This window comes from Vicugna pacos, chromosome 1 (genome assembly GCF_048564905.1).
Source record: "Vicugna pacos chromosome 1, VicPac4, whole genome shotgun sequence".
Classification (NCBI taxonomy): Eukaryota; Metazoa; Chordata; class Mammalia; order Artiodactyla; family Camelidae; genus Vicugna; species Vicugna pacos.
Genome location: NC_132987.1, coordinates 63,862,835 through 63,885,117, shown reverse-complemented (window position 1 = coordinate 63,885,117; position 22,283 = coordinate 63,862,835). Strand labels below are relative to the sequence as shown.

General features: G+C 46.6%; 1 protein-coding gene across 2 annotated transcripts in view; it reads right to left on the bottom strand.

Moving 5' to 3' along the window:
- Positions 1-22,283, bottom strand: part of HEG1 (heart development protein with EGF like domains 1) — an 83,418-nt gene that overhangs the window by 32,797 nt on the left and 28,338 nt on the right. For both annotated transcript variants that reach the window (XM_072963919.1, XM_072963920.1), the window contains exons 4-10: positions 16,643-16,996; positions 15,207-15,560; positions 11,284-12,144; positions 9,256-10,602; positions 6,651-6,767; positions 5,893-6,012; positions 1,969-2,072 (exon numbers count right to left, since the gene is read on the bottom strand). In XM_072963919.1, coding sequence (XP_072820020.1) covers positions 1,969-2,072; positions 5,893-6,012; positions 6,651-6,767; positions 9,256-10,602; positions 11,284-12,144; positions 15,207-15,560; positions 16,643-16,996 — 3,257 coding nt within the window. The remainder of the gene's footprint in view (positions 1-1,968; positions 2,073-5,892; positions 6,013-6,650; positions 6,768-9,255; positions 10,603-11,283; positions 12,145-15,206; positions 15,561-16,642; positions 16,997-22,283) is intronic.

Sequence of the window (22,283 nt, the reverse complement as noted above, 5' to 3'; positions counted from 1 at the left end):
CCACCTGTCTTCAAAGCAAGTGTGTCAGACACATCTCTCCCTTCAAACATGGGATGCTGTCATGCTGTTTTGGCTTTGTATGACATTGCTTTACATTTATAAGGCAATGATTTATTATTACTATTAAACATTTTTCCAAAAATGATACATTACACAACAGAATGGCATCTCGGGAAAGGCCACTTGAGTCACAGTCTAAATCTTCAAAACTTCTTGGGGGTGGGGGTATCACATCACTAATAAATTACATGTTGATACTGGGCAAAAATGAACAAATAAGTCACTGAGCACCGTGTAACAGGAAGGACTGTACTTCTGCATGAGGTTCTCAGCCCCTTTACTATCTTAGAAGGAAATACTGACCTACAGGACGACTAAGAGGCAGTTGTGATGGAGTGCCAAGAGCACCAGATGTAGACATAAAACCCTGCCATATAGTAGAGAATCCGACCTTGGACAAAGAGAGGTCTGGCCCTTGGCTCCTGGGAGGCATCTCTAAGCCTTTGGAATGTCCTGCCTTTGTTTACCTGGAGGCCCTGGGCCACTCCAGATAGTCTAACGGTGTGACTGATGGTGGGGGTTTTGGGTTACAGCCAGAGGAGCTGGAGACTGAGGTCAACCATATGGGCAGTTGACTATGTCTACATTTTGGCTCTAGACACCAAGGCTCAGATGATCTCTCTGGTTAACAATACTCCATGAATATCATACACATCGTAGCTGAGAGGAGTTAACACTGCCTGTGACCCCATGGGGAGTGGACTACTGGAAGCACTGAATTTGCCGCCCTCCTGGACTCTGCCTGATACATCTCGTTCCTTGGCTGATTGTAACCTGGATCTTTTCACTGTAGTAAACCCTAACCACGAGAATAACAGCTCTCAGTGAGATCTGCGAGTCCTTCTAGTGCATTATCAAAACTGAGGGTTTCTTGGGGATCCCCAAACTCGCAATGTGTGTCAGAAGTGAGGGTGGTCTAGTGCACTGTTCCCTAACTTTGCACCTGCTCTGCGTGAACTCAGGCAATGTCACCACTTCCAGAGAGCTCCCAGTTTTCCATCTGTGAAGATGTTGGCCCTACCTCTTACAGGAGTGAGGCATCTGGCAAAGTGCCTATCACAGAGTAGATGCTCAACAGATACAGAAACAGAATTGGAATCTAAGTTTTACACAAATAAAATCCATGTTCCTACAAAATCCCATAGGTTTTGGCTAATATACTAATTCTTGCCCATAAAGAACAAGTAAAATTAAAATCAGAAACCAATTAATCTCTAACACTTATTTTAATGACAAATTTCAATTTTCTGAGTACCAAATCTTAGACTCAGGTAGCGGCTGGGAGGCAAAGTTTACTCTCTAAGCTTCATTTCCACTGCTTCTTTCTTCCTCTCCATTCTTTTTCTTTCTTTCTTTCTTTTTACCCACTGACAAAAAGTAGACAAGGAGGCAAAGAAGAAGAATCAAAGACCCCTAGATCATCTATTCAGTGAATTCTCAACCCTGGATAATAGGATTAACTGTTACACCTCTGGCATTCCCTTAAGAAGAAAGCATCCTTCTCTCCAAGTTCCAAAACACAGACAGAAAAATTACACAGTATGTCAACAGCCGATGGGACAGTAGGATTTTCTGGGTCTTTCCTCTTTACCAGCAGCTCTTACTGGTGCCTGTCATCTAAATGGCTGTGACTGTGCGTGTGTACATGGAAAAGGAATACCAGGGCACTGATAAGGCTGCACAGGAGGATACATCTGAAGAAACACTTCTACCAGGACCACTAGTTCTCAGCACCTCCCTTCTATTTCTGAGAGTCCTTTAATTTTACCATAAAGCTCACCTTCCGAATATAATAGAAATGAACAGCCCAGGAGATAACAGCTGATTCCCAGGAAAAGTTCCCAATTCTGAATAATCTTTTCTAGAAAACAAAGGACTAGCAGGAAGATGCCTTTCAGGAAAACCTACCGTTTTGGTGATCTCATTTTCAACTTCACGGAGGTCTGAATGTTTTTCCACGGTAGTATTAAGAAACGTTTTCTTTATTTTAAACTCTGTCACGAAGGTCCTAACTGAAAACAAAAACAACCTGTTAGACCTCACAAGGTTGACCTACGCAAGGCTGAGTGTAAATCTCCGGGGCACTCAGCTTTCCTCCCCCTCCTGGCACTTCCTTCTCCGTGAGGGTGGAGACCACCTCCGGGCTCCTCCAGCAAAGCGAGCACCTAGTGAGCTGAGCTGAAGGCTCCGATCAAGCACCCTTTGCGTGCCTTCTGTGTATGTGCAAGGGCTCTGGGAGAGTGCCTGACCTCTCCCCCGTGGCCTCCCACGCCTCAGATGTCCAGTGAAGCTGTGACAGAAAAGAGAGCTGAGCTGGCCTAAAGAATGTACTCCCAGGAGAAGGAGAGGGAAATGTGGGGCTAGAAAGACAAATGCTCATTGGCCCCTAGAAAGCTTCAGATGGAGGACAGTGCTTGCTGTCTAGTTCTTTTACCAAGACAGCGAGTCCTCACTTTCAAGGGCGTGCTCTGGGTTCCCCTTCTCATTAAGGCCGCATCCCATCTAACCTCCATTCCTTTTGCTCAGAGGAAATGCCTGCTCTGTCATTGACAAAGGAGGCTTCTAGAAACCAGGTTCCTCCACAAATCATCCAGCTCCCAAGGGTCAAGATTAACATTTAACATCACGTGTGTCCATCTTCTAAGTTCTTCCTTCCCCCCTATACCCTCAGCCCCCGAGGAATCTGATATTCTAAGGACCACCAAGGGGCTACAGAGAAAGGTGCCAAACATCTGTAGGGGACCCCCACTCCAGGGGGCTGCCAGACTCCACAAGTACAAGCCATATGATGAAAACAACCCGTATTCAAGATACTGTTGGGTTCAGACATGAAAGAAAGCAGCCCCATTTTTGAGGCCCATTTCAATCATAAAATAAAATTCTAGTTAATATCAGTTTATGCTGATTGGGCCTGAGGGGAATGGAACTTACAAATGGGCAGGAAATCAAAAATTAGGAAAGCCTGCTTTACATCTGGTCTTATCTTCCTTTAGGTTAAATTCTTATCTTTCCCTCTAGACAAGGGAAAAAAAAAAAAAAACCCAAACACAGAAACCAATGAAGCTGCTCTTTCATAGAAAGCCTGGCTGAATTAAGAAAAGGGCCCACAAATGAGCCAGGGAAAACATTTAACATCTTATACTTACTGTCTAAAGCCCTTAATCCTTATTTAACATCTTTTTGCTTGTTCTACAGTTCAGTGAAGCCAGCTGCTCAGGACTCTTTCTGAGCAGCAGGGAGCTCTTTGAAAATATTCTTGGCCAAATGAAAGCATTTCAGCATGCTCTAATTTGCATGTTCCTCTGATGTTTATGAACAATGAAGCTAAATGACTTGCAAAGGGAAAGATGATTGTTAACACAATAAAAGGCTCTCCTCCTGATCCATGGTGCCTGTGGGACACTCCACACACAGGCTTCCAGAACAGCCCCCTACGGGTTTGGCCTCACATCTCACAGGTCCAGGTCTGTACCCAGACTCCCTGTGCAGAACATACATGTTGTAAACGTCAAGTACACAGATCTCTTCTGAATCAGGACAGTGAATGTGGCCCCTGCACTCGGTGTGAATATAAATAAGACACCACGGTGCCCTCCCAGCCCTGCCGTCTCCCAGGCATAGTCACATCTTCATGCTGCAGTTACATCATCAGGCTTTAAGGCAATTTTAAACTGCTGAATTACACAGGTTATCTAAATGATTTTTTTTGAAGATCTGTAATTATTACTTTGCAATCAGAGTAGTTTATCATTTTCACTGCTTTCAGTTCTGGTCCTAGAGGTGAGAACTCTACCGTTTCCCAAGCTTGCCCAAATCCAGGATTTTATTTGATCTTCACAATAACCCTGAGTGGGAAGCAGAGAAGGTGGTAATCTGATTTCACACAGGAGGAAACCGAGGCTTGGGGGTCCAGGTGCTGTAGGCGCTGGCCCTGGAGCCGGAAGCCTGGCACTTGGGTTCCTGGGCAAGTGTACTTTTCACATCGCTTCCAAATAAAATCATTTCCATTGTCTCCATTCTTAAACGGAAAACTCCTGGCTTATTCCTTACAGGGTGTAACTAAATGCAATTAACTATTAGAGTATGAAGACTTCTTGACTTTGACTGATGTATATATTCCCAAATCTTCCTCTCTTAAATTTGATCCTTGTATTTGAAACAATTTTCAAAATTCTACCACTACTTCGCTAGGGTACCAACCGTAGAAATACATCTCTAGGCCCCAGATGGCACCGTCCTGCCTGGGGTGTCCTGAAAGCCAACTGAACCCTCAAGGTCCTGTAGATGCTCCCCTTGGTCAGCCAATCCCCAGCAGCAAAGCCAGCTCTGGGCTTTATACCCCTCTCCTGTTCCTCCATCTTTCTAAACAAGGTCCGAGATGCAACCCTAGCCAATCATGCCCTGCTCCTGCATTGCTGCCTCTCCGCTCTATAAAACTCGCTCTTGCCCAAAGGTGCTCAGGGAGAGGGCTCCACTGGTTGTGAGAGCTGTACTCCCCTGGCCCATGGAGTGTTTTCCCTTGAATAAAGGACATCAGACTCATCACCAAATTGCTTTAGTTAGTTTTGTCATTTGACACCAGCTTCTTAAAAATTCTGATGATTCCCCTCAGCCTATGGGCAATAGGGAGTCATGCAAATAACACTTGCAAAGGACACAGACACTAGTTCTCTCAAAAAACTATTCACCAAGCACTTTTTCTGTGTTAAGTATCATACTGGGCAATTTTAGGTGATTCCAAATTGAGTCACTGTACCCACCAGCTCCCTTAACCAGCTTAGATAACTCTGCGTTCCTCACTTCTAATTTCTTCCTCAAGTTCTGCATTGAACTCAGCACCCTGACACACCAGGCACAGGGAATATACCCTGTGTGCAAGAAAGCTCCTCCGAAGAACACGTTACCGCGTGATGGAGAAACGGCGGGCCGCAAACCTGGCCTCTCGCCAAGCAGCTGTATAAGCTGGGCCACTGAGCACCTTGTCAAAGCCTTGGTTTTCATTTGGTTTGCTTTTTGCTTTTCAACCTGTAAAATGCAGATTATATCTAAAACCAACCAGCTTCATGAATCTATTAAATCAGGGAACAAAACATAACAAACTGCATGATACAATGATGGCAGGAGCTTTGTAAAAATGTATCAGCCTGTGGACAAGAACATGAAGACTGTTTTTCCTTCTGGTTTTATTGAAGATCATTTTTAAAAATAAAGAGTGTGTGAATGTGATAGGATAATCAGGGTTTTATTTTCTTTTTTCTCTCTCTAAAATGTTTTTTTTTAACTCATTGGGTAGAACATCCTTTTGAAGGGGGAAGGTACAGCTCAAGCGGCAGAGCACATGCTTAGCTGCACGTGTCCTGGGTTCAATCTCCAGTACCTCCTCTAAAAAATAAATAAATAAGCAAACCTAATTACCTCCTCAAAAAATAATATAATTAAATTTAAAAAAAAAATCCTTTTAATATTTTTTCTTCCTAACTGTGGGATGGGATGGTTGAGCAAATAATGTTATGCATAAATGATGGTATATTTATGCAGTCACTACAAAGTTTGTATAATATTTTTAATAACCTCAGAAAATGTTTAAGATATAGAGTTTGTACAAATACCACACGACTTCCACTATATGAAAAATACACTAAAAAAGATTGCAAATAAGGTGCTATATCTCTGAGTGGTAGAATAATAGGCAGCGTCTTTTACTCCTTCTGTATTCCTTAAATTTACACCTTGGACAAATATTGATTTTGATTAAAGAGAAAACCAGTAAATGTTATTTTGCAAAATACACTGTGACACAGACAAAATTCCAAGATAGATGAATTCTCTTACCCAAATTGCATATCCCTTTTTCCAGCTGATACCCCACTGGGCATCTGCAGGTGAAGGATCCCTGAGTATTGTTGCACACGGCCAGGGGTGGGCAGGGGCTTGAGAGGCACTCATTCACGTCTGCAAGGAGAGAACACAAGGCCATGCTGAATCTGCAGCAGATGGCAAAGCCATAATTTAGTACGGGGGGCACTTGCTAAGGGCCAAATGGCACCAGGGTTGGTAGGGCCCCGAGACTAGTGGACACGACCCTTGTTCTCAAGAAACTACCAGTCTACTGAGGATGGGGGCAGCCAAGGATACAGGTAACTACAAATACAGGGCAAGATTTGAAAGCACAGAGAAAGCAGCGATTTGGATGGAAGGGAGAATTAAGTACTGTTTCAAATAACATCTGGACTAAGACCGGAGGGATTTTAATAGCAGATGTGGGTGGGGAAGATTCTAGGCTGAGGCACCAGCACAGTGAAGGCCAGGAGCAGGAAAGGGGGTGGGTAAGGAGGCTGTGGGTTTTGGGGATGGCCAAGTGGTCTGGTGTGGCCAGAGTGAAGGGGACCCACAGAAGGGAGCCAGGTCTTGAAGGCCTGTCAATGCCACAGTCTGACATTACTCTGCAGACAGCATGTACGCATTCTAACTTCCAAGTGAGCAGGGTATTAAAGATCTTACTCCCCTACATTTTGGAGGAAGAAGGAGTTTACCGCCCATCTCAGTGTGATACTGTACTGTAGACCACGGCAGGTTACATTTCCTCTTACCCACACTGCAGTCATCCCCTTGCCAGGAAGGTGAGCACAGACATCGGTACCCACGGCTGGTGGAGTCCATGATGCATTTCCCATCATGAAGACAAGGGTTAGTGGCACAGCTGTTAACTGAAAACACATTTCAGGAATAAAGCAGTTAATCATACAGGAAAGGGAAAGGCAGCTCTAGGCAAATGTTTAATCCTCCCAGCTAATGTTTGATTCTTGCTTATTTCTGTTTACTTACCCTGAAAGGCCACACCTCTAAAACAGAATAGGTCTCTAGGGTGCAGAAGAGATGCATTGGGACTGGATACGGCACCGGCTTGTGCACACACACACACACGTGTTAGACGGTTGGATCTCCGAACACAAGAACTGGTTCAAATCCAGATGCTTATAGGCCCCTCAGCTCGGGAATGAGGATTACATTGCCTTGTGATATGTAACAAATTCTACTTGAATCAGTGTGAATTTAAGACACACATTAAGGGGGAAGTGGTTCGTGATCAACCATCCTCCCTGCTCCAAGTTTTCTTCTTTCCCAATCTCAAAATGTAACTGGACCTCCATATACCGTGCAGTCATTCAGAACAATGACTGGAGGCAGTGTGAAGGAAAAGCCCAGCTAGGCTAACAAGCTAAGTCACAAATCTAAGTGCAACAAGTGTCGGATTACTGATCTGAGTTCTGCTGGGCTAATTTGTAAATCTAAAGTTATTGTCAGTTTACTGGGCTAACAAGCTAACTCATAAATCCAAGCTCAACAAGTGTCAGTAACGTGATCTGTTCCAAATTGATAAGCTTCAGTGTACTGATTCCTTGTTTTTTGTTGTTTGAGCCTTATTGGCTAATAGCCCATACTTGTAATTAACCCTATAAAAACCTCATGTGCACGTCTTGGAGGTGCTCAGAGCTTCGGAGCAGAAGCCCCTCTGAGCCCGCCGGCATAATAAATCTGAGTACTCCAACCCTCCGAGTGGTGCTTGTTTCTTGGCTGGCCTGTCATTTCCGTAACAGTAGCACTTCGAAACCCCCTCTTTAGCAGTGTGACAGTGAGCCCATCTGATCATCCCGGCCCTAACTATGCACAGGCTCCACTGTCACCCTGGACTCCTGGCTCCCAGGGGCAGTGACCGCAACTCCCTGTTTTGGTCTGTATAACCGGCATTATCATGCTGCGGTTATTATAATACCTGCCTAATAAAGGTTTCTGACTCACACTTAGAAAAGCCAAAATCCACAACATTAAAAAAAATCATCTCCAAGGAGAAAAATCAGCGGCAGAATGAGAAAAAGGTGCCGTAGTCAAGAGTCCTAACTCCAAAAGAGGAACCCTGAAGACAGATGGGCTAAATTTGAAGATGGTGTCCCTGTCCTTCATCACTACTTAAATATACCTAAGGTCACCTGTGTAAGCATAGCACCTATATATCCCAACGCTGCACCCACAGACAGTCACAAAAGACTTAACATCTCCAGTAAGGATGCTTCTAATACTCGCCTATAGCTACCACTGCAATGGCCATAATCGGCTTTAACGGAGACTTGTGAATTATATTCCACCAGGTATTGGAATGTATTTGCCTTCTGGATATGAAGGCTGTGAGTCCTGAAGCCGGGATCCCAAATTTGCCAGAAGTTGCCTCCCATTTCCCGGCAGTGCTCAGACCACTCGCACCCAGAGGGCACTGATGCATCAGGGCTCTACAGGGATGCTGTGGGCCTGGTCTACGGCTCTCCAGCCCCCAGTTGGGTGATGGCTGGCTAACTGGAACTCTGCCTCCAACTGAGCTCCGCGCTCCAGCCACTACAAAGTATCTCTTTTTCCCTCTTCCCTTCAGTCTCCCTGCCACCCCTTTGCCAATAGCAGTTTTCCTTTCCTGGGTCTGGACAAGCCAAATGTACAGTTTTGACCATGACATCAAAGAAGACAACATCCTATTTCCTTCTCCCTTTTCTTAAGTGATAAAGAAGCACGTGGAGGGCTTTATTTCCCTTGTCCCAGCAACTTCAACATGCATATAAAGATGTGTAACCTCAAGTGCAAGGTCAAGAGCCCTGGTCACATGGTCACTATGGGAAAAGGTCAGTTCATCGTTCTCTCATGGAACACATTCCCTCACCTGCATTTATCAGCCAGCATCATAATCTTAGGGAGGCCAAGGAGCCTGGGCTTCCCTGGATCAAGGTAAGTTTCCCTGGTGCCCGGGAAGCCGGCTGACTAACTCAGAGGCTTTGGGCTCTGACCTGGGAGCAGGCACCTACTCTCTCTCTGTCTCAGGCCACCTTGAGATTCCTGACTCCAGTTTTTCCACCCTTCAATTCCACATCACTACCCGACTTGGCCTTGTTAGCGATAAAGGCATGCCTGAAAAGTTCTTGCAGTGACGGGGACATCACAAGCTACAGTACACACAACAGGGGGCATTTTTTCCTCTTCCTTCAGGAAGCATTATGTTACTTAGGGGTGAGAAAACTGCCACTATGAGATTCTTTTCTGTTTTAAGTGCTTCAACTGAAAGTATTTAAGCTCACAAAACAGATACAAGCCACCACCACACGTCGGTGTGAACCCAAGCCCCGAGCAGCTGTGTGCTTGTGTGACCTGTTCTACCTGAGGCTGGAGATGGCGGTCCTGCGGGTGACTGGGTGCGGCTCTGAGTGGCGGAGGTGGTCAACTTAGGAGTCACCACTTCTACCGTAGAAACGTGTGTGGTTTGGGGAGATGTTCTCAGGAAATGTGAAGCTGGGCTATACTCTTCTGTAAGGCCAAGCTCTGTGGTCAATTCTTTTGTTGATGTGGGGGCGATGGTTACGGGGACTGATCTGGTGGTAGCATCTATGAGCACCTGGCTCCTCTCTGTGGTGACAGCACCTTCAGTTGAGACTTGTACCACAAGAATTTCGGGACTGGTTGGTAGGAACTGTTTTCCAACCACCGTCTGTACTGCTGTGCGGCCACCCATCTGAGCTGTTGTGCTTGATGTGGGGCTGGGGCTGGGCACTGGGGGATGAGAGGCCTGGAGAGTGGTGGCTGCCACAGCTGGAGACGTTTGGGCTAAACTGGTGCTTGTGGCTGGAAGGGTTTGTTCATTGGAGGCCTCTGTTAAGGCCGGGGCCAAGGGGAGCCCCAGAGTAGACCTCACTGTGACAGCTTCTGTGGCCTCCATGGGCAGAGCCTCCAGGTGTGGTGGCTTTGATTCCGTAATGATTTTCTCGAGGTGTGGGCTGCTCTGGTTCTTAGGCTCTGCTGTTTGACTACTGGGGAGCACTTCCATGGATGATGCCACTGTCGACATCTGAACTGAAGTCACAGGAGCGTCCCTGGCCCTAGGCAGGACCAGGGTAGAAGATGTAGGTGGGAGGACTGTTTGTAAGACAGACGGCGAAGAAGGGGTGGATGCCGTCAGTGATGCTGGTGAAGAGGCTGGTAAGGAAGACACACGTGTGGGCGCATCAGGCATGGACTGCTGTGGATGAGTGGAGGCCCTGGCTGCTGTCAAGGCTGACGGGAATGCGTGGTAGGACTGTGACACAGAGGGCTGGAGTCCAGGCAGCCCTGACGAAGAGGGTGATGGGTCAGGTTTAGCATAAGCGTTCAGAGGAACCAGCGTGTTCCGTGGTTCACTAACGGTGGCTGTGTAGGACAGAAGGTTGGTTGTGCGCAGAACCAGTGACTCAGTGGAAGGCTGAGCAGATTCCCCTTCGTGGGATGAGACGTGACTTCTTTCACTCTGAGCCTGAGAAGAGGAAGAAGAATCTAAATGTGAAGAGTTTGAGATCTTAACAGAAAAGGTCGAACTCTCCCTCAGGTCAGAGGATGAGCTGTTGTCTGCAATGGACAATAGCGTCCGTTCTCCTTTGGTGAATGTAGCTGAAACATAGGTGTGGTCGGTGTGGTCGCTGGAACTCCTGTGTTCAACATCTGTGCCTCCCACCTGATCGTAGCCAATTCCAGTGACTGCAAAGGGAAAACCTAAAGTTAGGTCAACTAAACAAATACCTGCCAAACCTGCACTCTGAGACAGACTTTTAGTCTCCTATCTATGAACGCTTGGGGGTGAAATGCTTTCTTTGGAGAGGTGGCTTTCAAAGGTGAGCACGCTTAATAGAGACAGTATTGGAAGGCAGGAAGGGTCTGGATCTACAGTGAGTAGACCTGCCCTCCTGTGAGAAGCACAGAGGCAGCAATGCAAACGGTAATAAAAGCAAAGTGGGGCCAGGGGCTGAAAAATAGGGAACAGGACCAAATTCCTTTCACATGCCTTTTTTGATAAAAGCAAATTAGTATCTGAAAAGCTCTTAAGACCTCAAATAGAACAATTGTTATGCCTAAATGGGAAAAGGAAAACCCTCCCAACTTTCCATTCTGGATAATGAGATATTTCTTTCCCAGGAGATTGGCCTTAGCCACAACGCGGCTGGGCCCCTTCACTGCCAACATCCTGGCAGACAACGCCGCAAACGCCTGGGGCAAGTGTGTGGGAGGATGTGCGGGGGCGGTGGGGGAGCCCAGAAAGCTCTCCTCACAGACAGCTTGGAAGGCTTACGACTTTCTGGGCTGAGGGAGAACGCAAATCATTCTAGGGCTGCAAACAGACACATGAGCTGAGGGAATGTAGATAGAGATCCTGCCCGTCACCTCCGAGGGCACGCGAGGCCGCCAGAGACCCCGAGGCCAGGTGGCCGTCACCGGTCGCGGTCACGTTCCCGGGCTGAGTGGCGCTCTCTGTCTCCCTGGGCGAGGTCTCCCTGGGCGAGGTCTCCCTGGGCGTGGTCTCTCTGGGCGTGGTCTCCCTGGGAGAGGTCGTCTCCCTGGGCGTGGTCTCCCTGGGCGAGGTCTCCCTGGGCGAGGTCTCTCTGGGCGTGGTCTCTCTGGGCGTGGTCTCCCTGGGAGAGGTCGTCTCCCTGGGCGTGGTCTCCCTGGGCGAGGTCTCTCTGGGCGTGGTCTCTCTGGGCGTGGTCTCCCTGGGAGAGGTCGTCTCCCTGGGAGTGGTCTCCCTGGGCGTGGTCTCTCTGGGCGTGGTCTCCCTGGGAGAGGTCGTCTCCCTGGGCGAGGTCTCCCTGGGCGTGGTCTCTCTGGGCGTGGTCTCCCTGGGAGAGGTCGTCTCCCTGGGCGAGGTCTCCCTGGGCGTGGTCTCTCTGGGCGTGGTCTCCCTGGGAGAGGTCGTCTCCCTGGGCGTGGCCTCCCTGGGCGAGGTCGTCTCCCTGGGCGAGGTCTCCCTGGGCGTGGTCTCTCTGGGCGTGGTCTCCCTGGGAGAGGTCGTCTCCCTGGGCGTGGCCTCCCTGGGCGTGGTCGTCTCCCTGGGCGTGGTCTCCGCCGCCCAGAGCCACACAAGCTCAGAAGCCGTGCTCCGGTTGGTGACAGACCGCAGTGTGCGCTCTCCGACTCCAATGAGAGTGGCCCAAGTGTGCGGGCTGTGAGCGTGGGCTTCGGACGCCCCCTCCGAAGTCCAATCCTCTGCTTCGGGCCTGACTGCCAGCTCGGGACTGTCCTCAGTGGCTGCAAGAGGATTGAGAAGGGGAAGGCCGGTCAGTGCAGGGGTAGAGTTGGACTGGGTTAGCCAGAACGTGTCCCCACTCTTGCTCAGGGTCTATCTGAAACTGACGAGGTGAAAAACCAAAATGTGTGACGCCCCTGCAGATGCATCAGTGACTGAAAGCTCAGGAGGCACTGCGGGATCAGCGTATCTGCCCAGGTGGCCTGGATTTATGCAAAGGTTTATAACTTCAGAGAACAGGATCAATACTGTATTTCTGCTCTGTGATACATAATAAATAGAGTTTATGTCAGGGAAACGAGGTGGCAGCGGGGGAGGTGAACAGTGGGCAATAGACTGACAACCCTGCTGGGTGGGGCTTTAGACCTGACTAGTCCCTGGGAGGGAGGCCGCTATCCCCCCGTAGGCTTTACCTCCTGGTGGGACCAGCGAACCAGGACCTGACTCAGGGCCTGTCATTCTACCGTGGAGGCCTTTGCCTGAGCATACCAGTGAGAAATGGCATTGTGTTTGGAGGTTACAGGTGGGCTTGGCTTTTGTTTCATTTTGTTTTTTTAATGTATTTGTTTTATTTCCTTGGTGGGGATGCAACAGGTGACACATGAATAAATACCCTTCTCCTCCTTCCTTGGGTATGTTTTATGCTATAAACTTAAAGAATCTTAGGTTAGTCTATTAAATTATCAAACAAACCATCCTTTTCAGAAACGATGGAAATGCAGTCCAATTATCCTTGGCCTAAATACTTCATAATCTGGCTCTAATGAGAAAAACAGGCTCTTTCCTGATTCTTATTCCTATTCCCAGACCAGACTAGTCCTTGATACCCCATGGACCTATGTTTCTGGAAAACGGATGTAAAGCTGAGTGAGAGGTAAGGTCACTTCATGGTAGGTTTGCACTGATGGACAGGCAGGAATGAGCATGGGGACAGGGACACAGTGACCTGGGCGGCACTGAGAGAGCCAGCACCCAGTCAGGATGTGATCTGACCCAGGCTGAAGACCCATGGAAAGTCCGCCAGGAGAGGCTGGAGAGTCGAGCACCCCTGAGCACAACTTCCCTGGCAGAGAGGACAGGCTCCGTTACACAAAACTTAGGCCAATAACCCTGTTAGGCTGACAGACTTCGCAGAGTCATGACCTGAAACAGAGAGGCTGCACCTGAACCCGGAAAAACGAATGAACCAAGAACTCTGAAAAGCTGGATGGCAGAGTCAGTCCGCTTGGAGAGATTCCAAGGAGAAGTGAGAAAGCATGATGTTAACCCAGAGTGAGATGGTTTCAGGAATGAGGCTATTCCTTATTTAGTGCTTCATAACTGAACTCCAAGGTCCACTCACACTGAGACCACATTTTCCACACAACCGCACTGCACACTGACTGCAGAGTGAAGAGTACTGAAGAGACAGAAGGAAAGCCTTCGAACCTATGCTTCTGATCTGAGAAGGTAAAAATTCTGAACCCCAGCGTGGTAGGGTGGAAGAGGGTTCCTTTTGTCTAGAAGACAGATAACGTGCTTTCCATGCACAAACACCCTCCACCCATACGTGTGGTATTCTTTCATGACGCAGCATATGCTTTTCCACGTCACATCAGTAGTAATAAGTGCTGATTTTCCTCATCAGTCAGGATGCTTCAGTGGGGGAGATAGAGCTTCTGTCATTAGTGGTGGAGAGATAAGAATTTAAACCTATTATATGCTTAAATGAGAAGTTACTGCATTTTTGCTTCGGTCAATATACAATTTACATTGCTAAGGCTGCTGAGAATTATTTTTTAAAACTACCCAAAAACATTATTAAAAAGGAACATCGAAGGAAAATCTTTCTCAAATTGATAAATTGGACTTCATCAAACTTAGAAAATTTTGTGATGCAGACGGTAACATCAAGAAAGTGAAAAGACCACCTACTGAATGGGAGAAAAACTGTCTGCAAATGGTGTATCTGCTACAGGACTCGTATCCAGAATATATACTGCCTCTTACAATTCAGTGAAAGAAAGCTAAATAACCCAATTTAAAATAGTGGTCAAAAGATCTAAATAGACTTTTCCAAAGAAGATATACAGATGGTGAGTGAGCACAAGAAAAGATGCTCAACATCATTAGTAAGCCTGGGAAAACTGCAAATCAAAGCCACTTGCGATACCACTTCGCACCCACTAGGATGGCTAGAATCCGAAAAGCTGGACAAGCGGTGGTAAAAATGCTGAGGAACTAGAACCTTTGTATTTGCTGATAGGAATAAAAAATGGTGCAGCCACTTCAGAAAACAGTTCAAATCTCTCTGTAAGAGATTTGAAGACATACGGGCATACAAAAACTTGTACCTGAATGTTCACAACAGTACTGTTCATAATAGCCAAAAGGTGGGGCCAACCCACACATCCAGCGATCCACAAAAGCATAAACCAAATGTGCTGCATCCATACAACGGAGCGTTACTTGGCCATACAAAGGGATGAAGCACTGCTACGTGCCACAACACAGATGAACCTTGGAAACACTACACTAAGTGGAAAAAAAAGAAGGCCATATACTGTATGATTCCATTTATAAGACTTGTCTAGAAGAGCAGGTCCATAGAGACAAAAAGTAAATTCATGGTTGTCAGAGGCTGGGGAGAGGAGAGAATGGAAAGAGACCAGCACAGGGTTTCTTTTTGGTGTGAGGAAATGTTCTGGAATTAGATAGCAGTGACGATTGCCCAACTTTGCGAATATACCACCGAACTGTACACTTCAGTAGGTGATATTTTCACCTTCCAGAAGCTGTGTGATTGAGGCAGGTGTGGGCGTGCAGGGTGGGCTGTAGGGAGCGGAAGGACACAGACAGAGAAGTCCCTGAGCTGTGCATGGGAGGGACAGACGGCCACAGCAGCATCTTGGAGACATAACAGAAACAATGGGGATATACTGCTATAGGTGTATCAACAGCTGGAAGGAAGGCCTGGGAATAATGAGGGGCCTGCAGGAGCTGTTTCATTAATGCTGCAGAAGGCCCTGGCCTGGTAGGCCCCCCTCCCTTCAGTGGGGTGCGGCTCTGTGAAGTAGGGACTCACTCCAGCGTTCCCCATGTGGTGCCCAGGAGTCCAGGCTTTCTGAGGAAGACGAAGATGAAGACAAGGACTCGGTGGCCGGCTCAGAGGAACTCCTGTCACCCAGCGCTGTGTCACTTCCTCTAGACTGTGGGGCAGAGGCCGAGAACTGGCTCCAAACTGAAGAGTTCACAACTTGAGGATGGGAAGTAACACTTCTGGTCACATCTGTGAACGTCCCTCGGTTGGTGGAGGACCAGTGGGCCGTGCTCTGTCCCCCTCTGACCGACGGGGCTGGCTGAGGCGCAGTCTCAGTCTGAGACACAGGGCTTCTACTCCCTGCCTCAGAGCGGCTGGCAAGCTGGTGTCCTCCTGAGGCTGAAAAGTGTCAGAGAGAAAAGGCCATGATGTGGACATCAGGGAGATCCCTCCACAACCGAGGCGCAAGTCTTCCCTAAGAGAAGGTTCCCTTTGCAAGGACCTTACGTAGTATTTCCTAAATGTGTAACCTGACATGCACTTTCATGTTCTAAGTTATTATTTCAAAACTCTTCAGTGTCAGGAAGAGAGCAATGCCAAAAATAAAAGATGGTGAATACGGAAGCTTTTAAACACCATGTGCAGGGGGAGGGAATAGCTCACTAGAAGAGTGCATGCCTAGCATGCACAAGGTCCTGGGTTCAACCCCCAGCACCTCCATTAAAGTAGATAAGTAAATAAATAAACCTAATTACCTCCTCCCTCTCAAAATAAAATAAACTGCATGTGCAAAGTAGCAGAGCAACTTACAGGCTTGAGGGGTTTATTCTCTTTCCTCCAAAACATGGGTGAGTATGTGGGAATGAGTATGTTGCTATGTCCATCAAACACGACGTGCCCAAATAGAGTCCTCAGAGCATTTTTCTAGGATGGTTGTACTATTAATAAAGATTATTCAAATTTTCAAGTAGAGCAAACAAAAAAACTATAAGGGTATACTAAAACCCTGAATTTGGGGAATAGATGTATATGTTTTATATATTTGTAAATATATTTATAGTTTATGTATGAAGGTGATCTGCACATGAGATAGCTGAAGCTAGCGTTAGAGAGCGGGCCAGCTCTCAGTGTGAAGGTGACACTGCAGGTGACGAGATCCATCAGCAGCGGGAGCTCCGAGCCTGGGTCTCAGCGCTGCGTGAAGGAGCTGGGTGAGCATGCACCCACTGCTCAAACTCGCTGAGCCTGTTTCCTCTCTACAAGAAAGCAGGAAGAATGATGTCTGCTTGACTAATTTCACAGTGTTGTCATAAGGAAAATCAAGTGAGCTAATGGGGTATACCAGATAAAGGAGACGGTGTTACCCAAGAACACAGGCTTTTTTTTTTCTAGAGACTGCAAATGGTCTTTAAGTGATTACTTGAGAAAATTCGACAATTTAAAAATGTTCATAATAAATCAAATAAAGATCGAAGACTTACTTAGGGAATCATTTTGCAAAAGCACCACTGAGACCTCAGAAGATGTGAGGCCAAATCCATTTTCTGTGGATGGCTCAATGAGTTTCCTCTCCCCCAGGCTCCCGATTTCTCCACCGTTTCTTCTTAAGTCTGCCCCAGAGGGTGAAGAATGAACTGATGCTGAAGTTGCAGCAGTTTCAGAGTCCTCAGAGAAATGCTCTGTCTCAGGTGGAGGTCCCAGACTGACGCTTAAAGACTGGAGCATCCTTGGGGCACCGTTGGGGAACATGGTGGCAACCTGCACACTCCCTGTCCCACTGACCGAGATGCTTGGGAGAGCAGTGGAATTGTTTAAATCCTCTGTGCTTTCAGAAGCTGAAACAGAAGAAAATAAGCTTCAAGACTCATCAGGGGTGTATCTGGAGACAGCTAATGTTAATTATATTTTGAAAGATGGATGTAGATAAACGTGGACCTACTAGAGAAACCCATGTGATATGTGCATTCGCCCTCTCCTCACTAGCGCTAGTCCTCACAGAGCTAAGTGGAGAAGCCTGCGGTCCTTCATCGAGTACAAGAAGCTTCAGATCAGGCTAGAAGGAAGACAGGAGAAAGCCTCTAGACATGATCTGCATTGATTTTTACAGAGGAAACAAACCTTCTGCTTTTGAATTCCACCTTACAGCTTATATAGGACAGATCATTGTGTTACAGTACGGGTTTTTGCTTTGTTTTGTTTTGTTTTAGCAGGGTAACCCTTTTGTTCAAATGCTGTTACAGATTAAAACCTATACATAAAACTGAATAAAAGTGGGTCCATTGTAGGGTGCCTGGTCCCCAGGTCACCACCGTGGAGGCCTACGGCTCTCAGACCCCAGCCGGAAAAATGCTGGCCTAGAACAGTAATTCCAGCTCTATCACCATCAAGGCTTCTTTATTATTGCCCAGCCCAAGGCCATCATAAACCTTACGTTTTGAAAGACTGTTACCGAGCTGCATTTATTGTGGAACAGAGCTTCTAATCAACAGGAGACACTCATTATTACTCCAATGATTTGATTTCATTCCACCCAAAAGCAACAGGCTCCATTATTGTAGTCACCTCATTAGGCTTTGGAGACTGGCCCCCGAGCCCACATACTATGACAGTGGTCCCCTAGGAGGTCAAGGAAACCAGGTTGGGAGCAGTTTTTCTGATGAAATGCGTGGCAGACACTGGGTTAACTGTCGAGAACCTCAGGAACTGAATTCTACACCATTGGTCAAAACGCGCAGTCTGCTCTGCAGAAGTACAGTGGCTTGCCCACAAAGTCTCCCGGACAAAGAACTTTCCAAAGGACACCCTGAGAAGTGACCTTCAGAAGGGCACTTAACATCCTCATTCCAAACAGGAATAGACTACACAAAAAAAAGCTTGGTGAGTGAGCAAGATCCAAAAGCAAGAAGAAAGAGTGCTGTTTTTTTCAAAGCCAAAAAAAAGTAAGTACTTTCCATACCTATAAAATGAAAGGCTTCAAACTGTTAATTATGACCCAGAAAAGGGAAGAAGAAGGTTCTCATTATAAATGGTTTCTTGAAGACCAGTCCAATATGCAGTCATAACCAAAAGCACAAATAAATATTAAATATATATAGAGAGGGAGAAGGTACAGGAAACAAAAAGGTCCCTCTTACTTTTGTGCAAAACCATTGAACCAGCTGTACCTAGAACACAGCCCACAGCTCTGGTCACTGGACCTTCCTGGAGACATGGAAGATACAGGAAATCCATAGAGCTAGTAACTAAAATAAAGGAATAGAAAAACCTGGACACAAAAATGGTTTCAGCCTACCTAAACCCACCTCTATTTCAACACAAGAACAAAAAAATCTTCAGGACTTAAAAAAAAGGAAAGCATAACACAGACATGCCCAAACCCTCCCTCAGCCACTTAGCATCAGGCCTAAATTCATTAGAGTCATCATCTATATCCACCAACAGCCCCACTGACTGCTGGGCACTCTTTTAAAACACTTGTTCCCAGAAAATTGTATTATTTCATCGATTCAATGCACAGTGGTGGCTCTATTGGACTTAGCCTGAATGCCTGTCGAGCAAAGCAATGGCCACAGAAATACAATCAGAAAAGTCACAATTGCTGAAGGTCACAAAAGGAAGATGGCCAGGTTTTTCCTGACCTGAGAGGGCCCCATGGAACACTGCTTCACCATCTCATCATCATCATTAGTAAAAGCTGCCGTTTACTGACCAGTTACGATGTGCCACTACTTTATACACACCTCTATATATTGTGCTAAGTCCTTTACATGCTTAATCTGACTCAATCCTCACAGTAAAGCTACAGAGCAGTGTGAACACTTCTGTAGAGCTGGTGCCCCTTAATAAAAGGAGAAAATGCTTGGTCAAACTAATCTACAATCACCACTTATGTTACTAAATGAGCACCTGCTAAATATACTTGGGGGGAAATATACCACGTTTCTAATCAGCAGATCGGCACTACTGATTATTTAATAATTGCCCTTCCTTGCTCATTTCTACCCTTGAAGCAGCCATTCAAAAATGGGAAGACCATCTATTTGCGAGCAGAAACAAGCAGATTTCTCTAATCTTTATGATAGGAGGTAAAAAGAACGCCTGTTCCTCTGATAAAATTATGTGGGTCACGCTCCAATCACAACACAACATACTGGAACCTCAGGCAGGCATCGCACTGCTCAGCCTTGGCTTGGCTGCTGTCCAGAACTTGCCAAAAATCTGGCTGAAGCAGCTGATATTTGGGAAAGATACGCTAAATCTACAGTCTTCTGAGTTATTTATACTCACGTCCTTTACAAAGCGAAGTCACCATAAAGCAATTTACCTGGACCACATTAGCTAGCTACCCACAGAAATATTTTCTGAGTTGAGATCCATTATCACACCCCCAGCTCCTATTGAGAATCGACATAAAATATCACCTTTCAAAGAACATTAGCACAATTTCCACAAAACAGCAGCTGAAGGCATTTTCTGTTATGATCATTAACATTTCTTACAAGAGTATTCCTCTTAGAAGTACTGCCCCCCAAACACTGAGGCCTATGGATGAAGCTGTGCGCTCACTTTATCTGACAATATCATGCCCCACCCGGTTTCCCTTTGTGCCCTGGTTTCCAGGAAACTCAGCACTAAATTTAGTGCTCAATTGTAGCCGCTCTCACATAATTCAATGTACACATATCTCTCTTCATCTTCAAAAGAGAGCTTTTTTCCCTGTTAGCTGCTTTACTACTTACTTTCCCCTTAATGGTCTAATAGTATATGGTCATTATAGAAAGTATTAATAGAATAGAAGGCTGTGAAGCAGCAAAGATGTAAAACAGCAAGCAAACAGTTCCCAGTGGCTTCTGACCTCTTTTTAAAAATCTGATTTAGCTCTCTGGGCCTGTACCTGCCTTAACACATACACTTATTGGCATGTGATTTATTTGTGGAAGCAGGTGACCCCTAACTACCTGAGCCTCAGAAGACATTGCACTGCTTGTATGTTTCTGTGCATCAGAGTGAAGAGTGAATGGAGGCACAGGATACGCAGGCTGACATGTTCAAACAGCAGATGCTAGAACTAGAAAGGATCTTTAGGATCAGCTGGGCTCCTGGCTGACCATCCTAGTGCTCACCCAGTGAGGACCATCACTCATCTGACTGGTCTCAGTGCCAGGACTTCCACTGGGCCACATTTGCTAGTGGATGCAGTGGCCAAGTGTCACCACACGGCCTGCTAGACTCTCTCCTGGCTTTGGTTCTACGGAGAATCCAGCTGGGCTGGGTGCCTCTGGGTCTGCCTCTGGCAAGTCCTGCCAGTGCTCTTAGCCTGCGTGCCTAGTGCTCCTGGATCCTGTGAATCTTGAGATTTAGATTTCAGGGGCAGTAGGAGGCACACCAGAGCTCTGGTCAGCAGGTTAGCAGGGACTAGCCCAGCCTTACAAATAAAGCAAAGCTTCGTTTCCCACGTGGCTTCAGGTCCTCGTGCACATCCCCTTTGCCACCCCACAGGGAGGAGGGGAGGCTGGCAGGCTAGATCCAGGTGTTCCTGGATGCCTGGCTATCCCTTCATTCACCAGCACCCAAAGCCCCCTCCAGTATCTAACAGGGAGGGTGGGACTCTACCCAGCACAGAACACCCAGTTCACTAAGAAGGGAGAGAAATGCTCAGTGAAAGACTTGAGGAAGAGGAATGATATGGGAGAACTCTTCAAAAAGTAAAAGGTACAAGAAGGATGAAGGCTCAAAAATTTGAGGGCCAATTACTTTCTTAATGTTAAAAAATATAAGTGACTAGAGTCAAGGCCACCAGCTGGAAACACAGAACAATTCTCAGATGCACCACAGTATACACACCACAGTAGTGGGCCAGGTTTAAAGTGTAAATATTAAATGACCCCGACCAGAATCAAGGGTAGCTTCCTAGAAGATGCTTCCTTTCCACCATTTAGTAAAGTTGGTTGTAAACCACTGAACCACAGACTTTGAAGCTGGAAAGGATGGTAGCTCTGACCCAATCTAACCAATGTTTAAGAATAATCTTAAAAAGCCATCTCCTAAAAATATGAATCATAAATTATATACATCCGTGTTGGCAGGAAACCATATACAGAGTATATGGAAGGGGAACTGGCTGCTTTAAACAGGCATTACCAAAAGGACCTCTGGGTCCGGTTTTTGCTTTGATGACATAAACCTGAACCCCTAATCTTGCAAAGTACTTCTAAAACCCTCTGATCTATGAAAATTTTGAAATGGCAGTTTCTGAAGCCACCTAACCACTGTTTCCCAGGAATATTTCCAGCCCTCGCTGTCCTGCTCCCCGCAGCACAGGGGTGAGAACACAGGCAGCACACAGACGTGGAGTACAAGCTGGGAGAAGAGACAGGGTGGGCAGAGCTTCCAGGACTGGTCTGTGGCTGGAAGAGCCTGTGACGCGTGGGCACATGCTCATCCCCTTACTCATCAACTGCACCTTGTTGTGGGACGAGAGAGTAGCAGACACAACCCATGTCCTCAAGATGATGACAGTCTGTCTGGGTAGGAGCTTAGATAATGTAGTGTGACGGGGTGTATGGTACGGAGGATCAGAGGTTGACAATAAGCTTGGTGGAGATGGAACATCTGTGGGGACACTGGACTGATGAGCAAGGGCTGGAATGTGCTCCATTGCTGTGACCTTGTAAACACCTGCATCTATGGTTTTTTTGAAATGATGCCCAGAAAAATGTACATCTATGTCATCTTTGCCATTGAAAGAAACATTTTTGTAATAACGAAGAAATACAAATATAACTCCTCATCAAAGGACACAATGATCATCATTTCAGTCACCCCAGAACATGGCCTCTTGTGCAAGAACACACACCTACCACACTCAGACTTGTGTGTAGGAGGGTGGGGGATGAGGGGGGAAGCAGGGCTCGGTGGACAGAACGGCCTAGAGCAGCCAACAAACCAACTGTCACTTTCTTCCTTATAAAGGAAACATGCTTTAAAGATGAACTTCAACACTGAGATCAATTGTGTGGGTTGCATTTTTACCTCCAACATTTTTGCACTGGGGCTTAATGACTTTTCCCCTTAGCCCCTGTGACAAGTGTGTAACCAGCCAGCTATCCAGGGCAATGTACT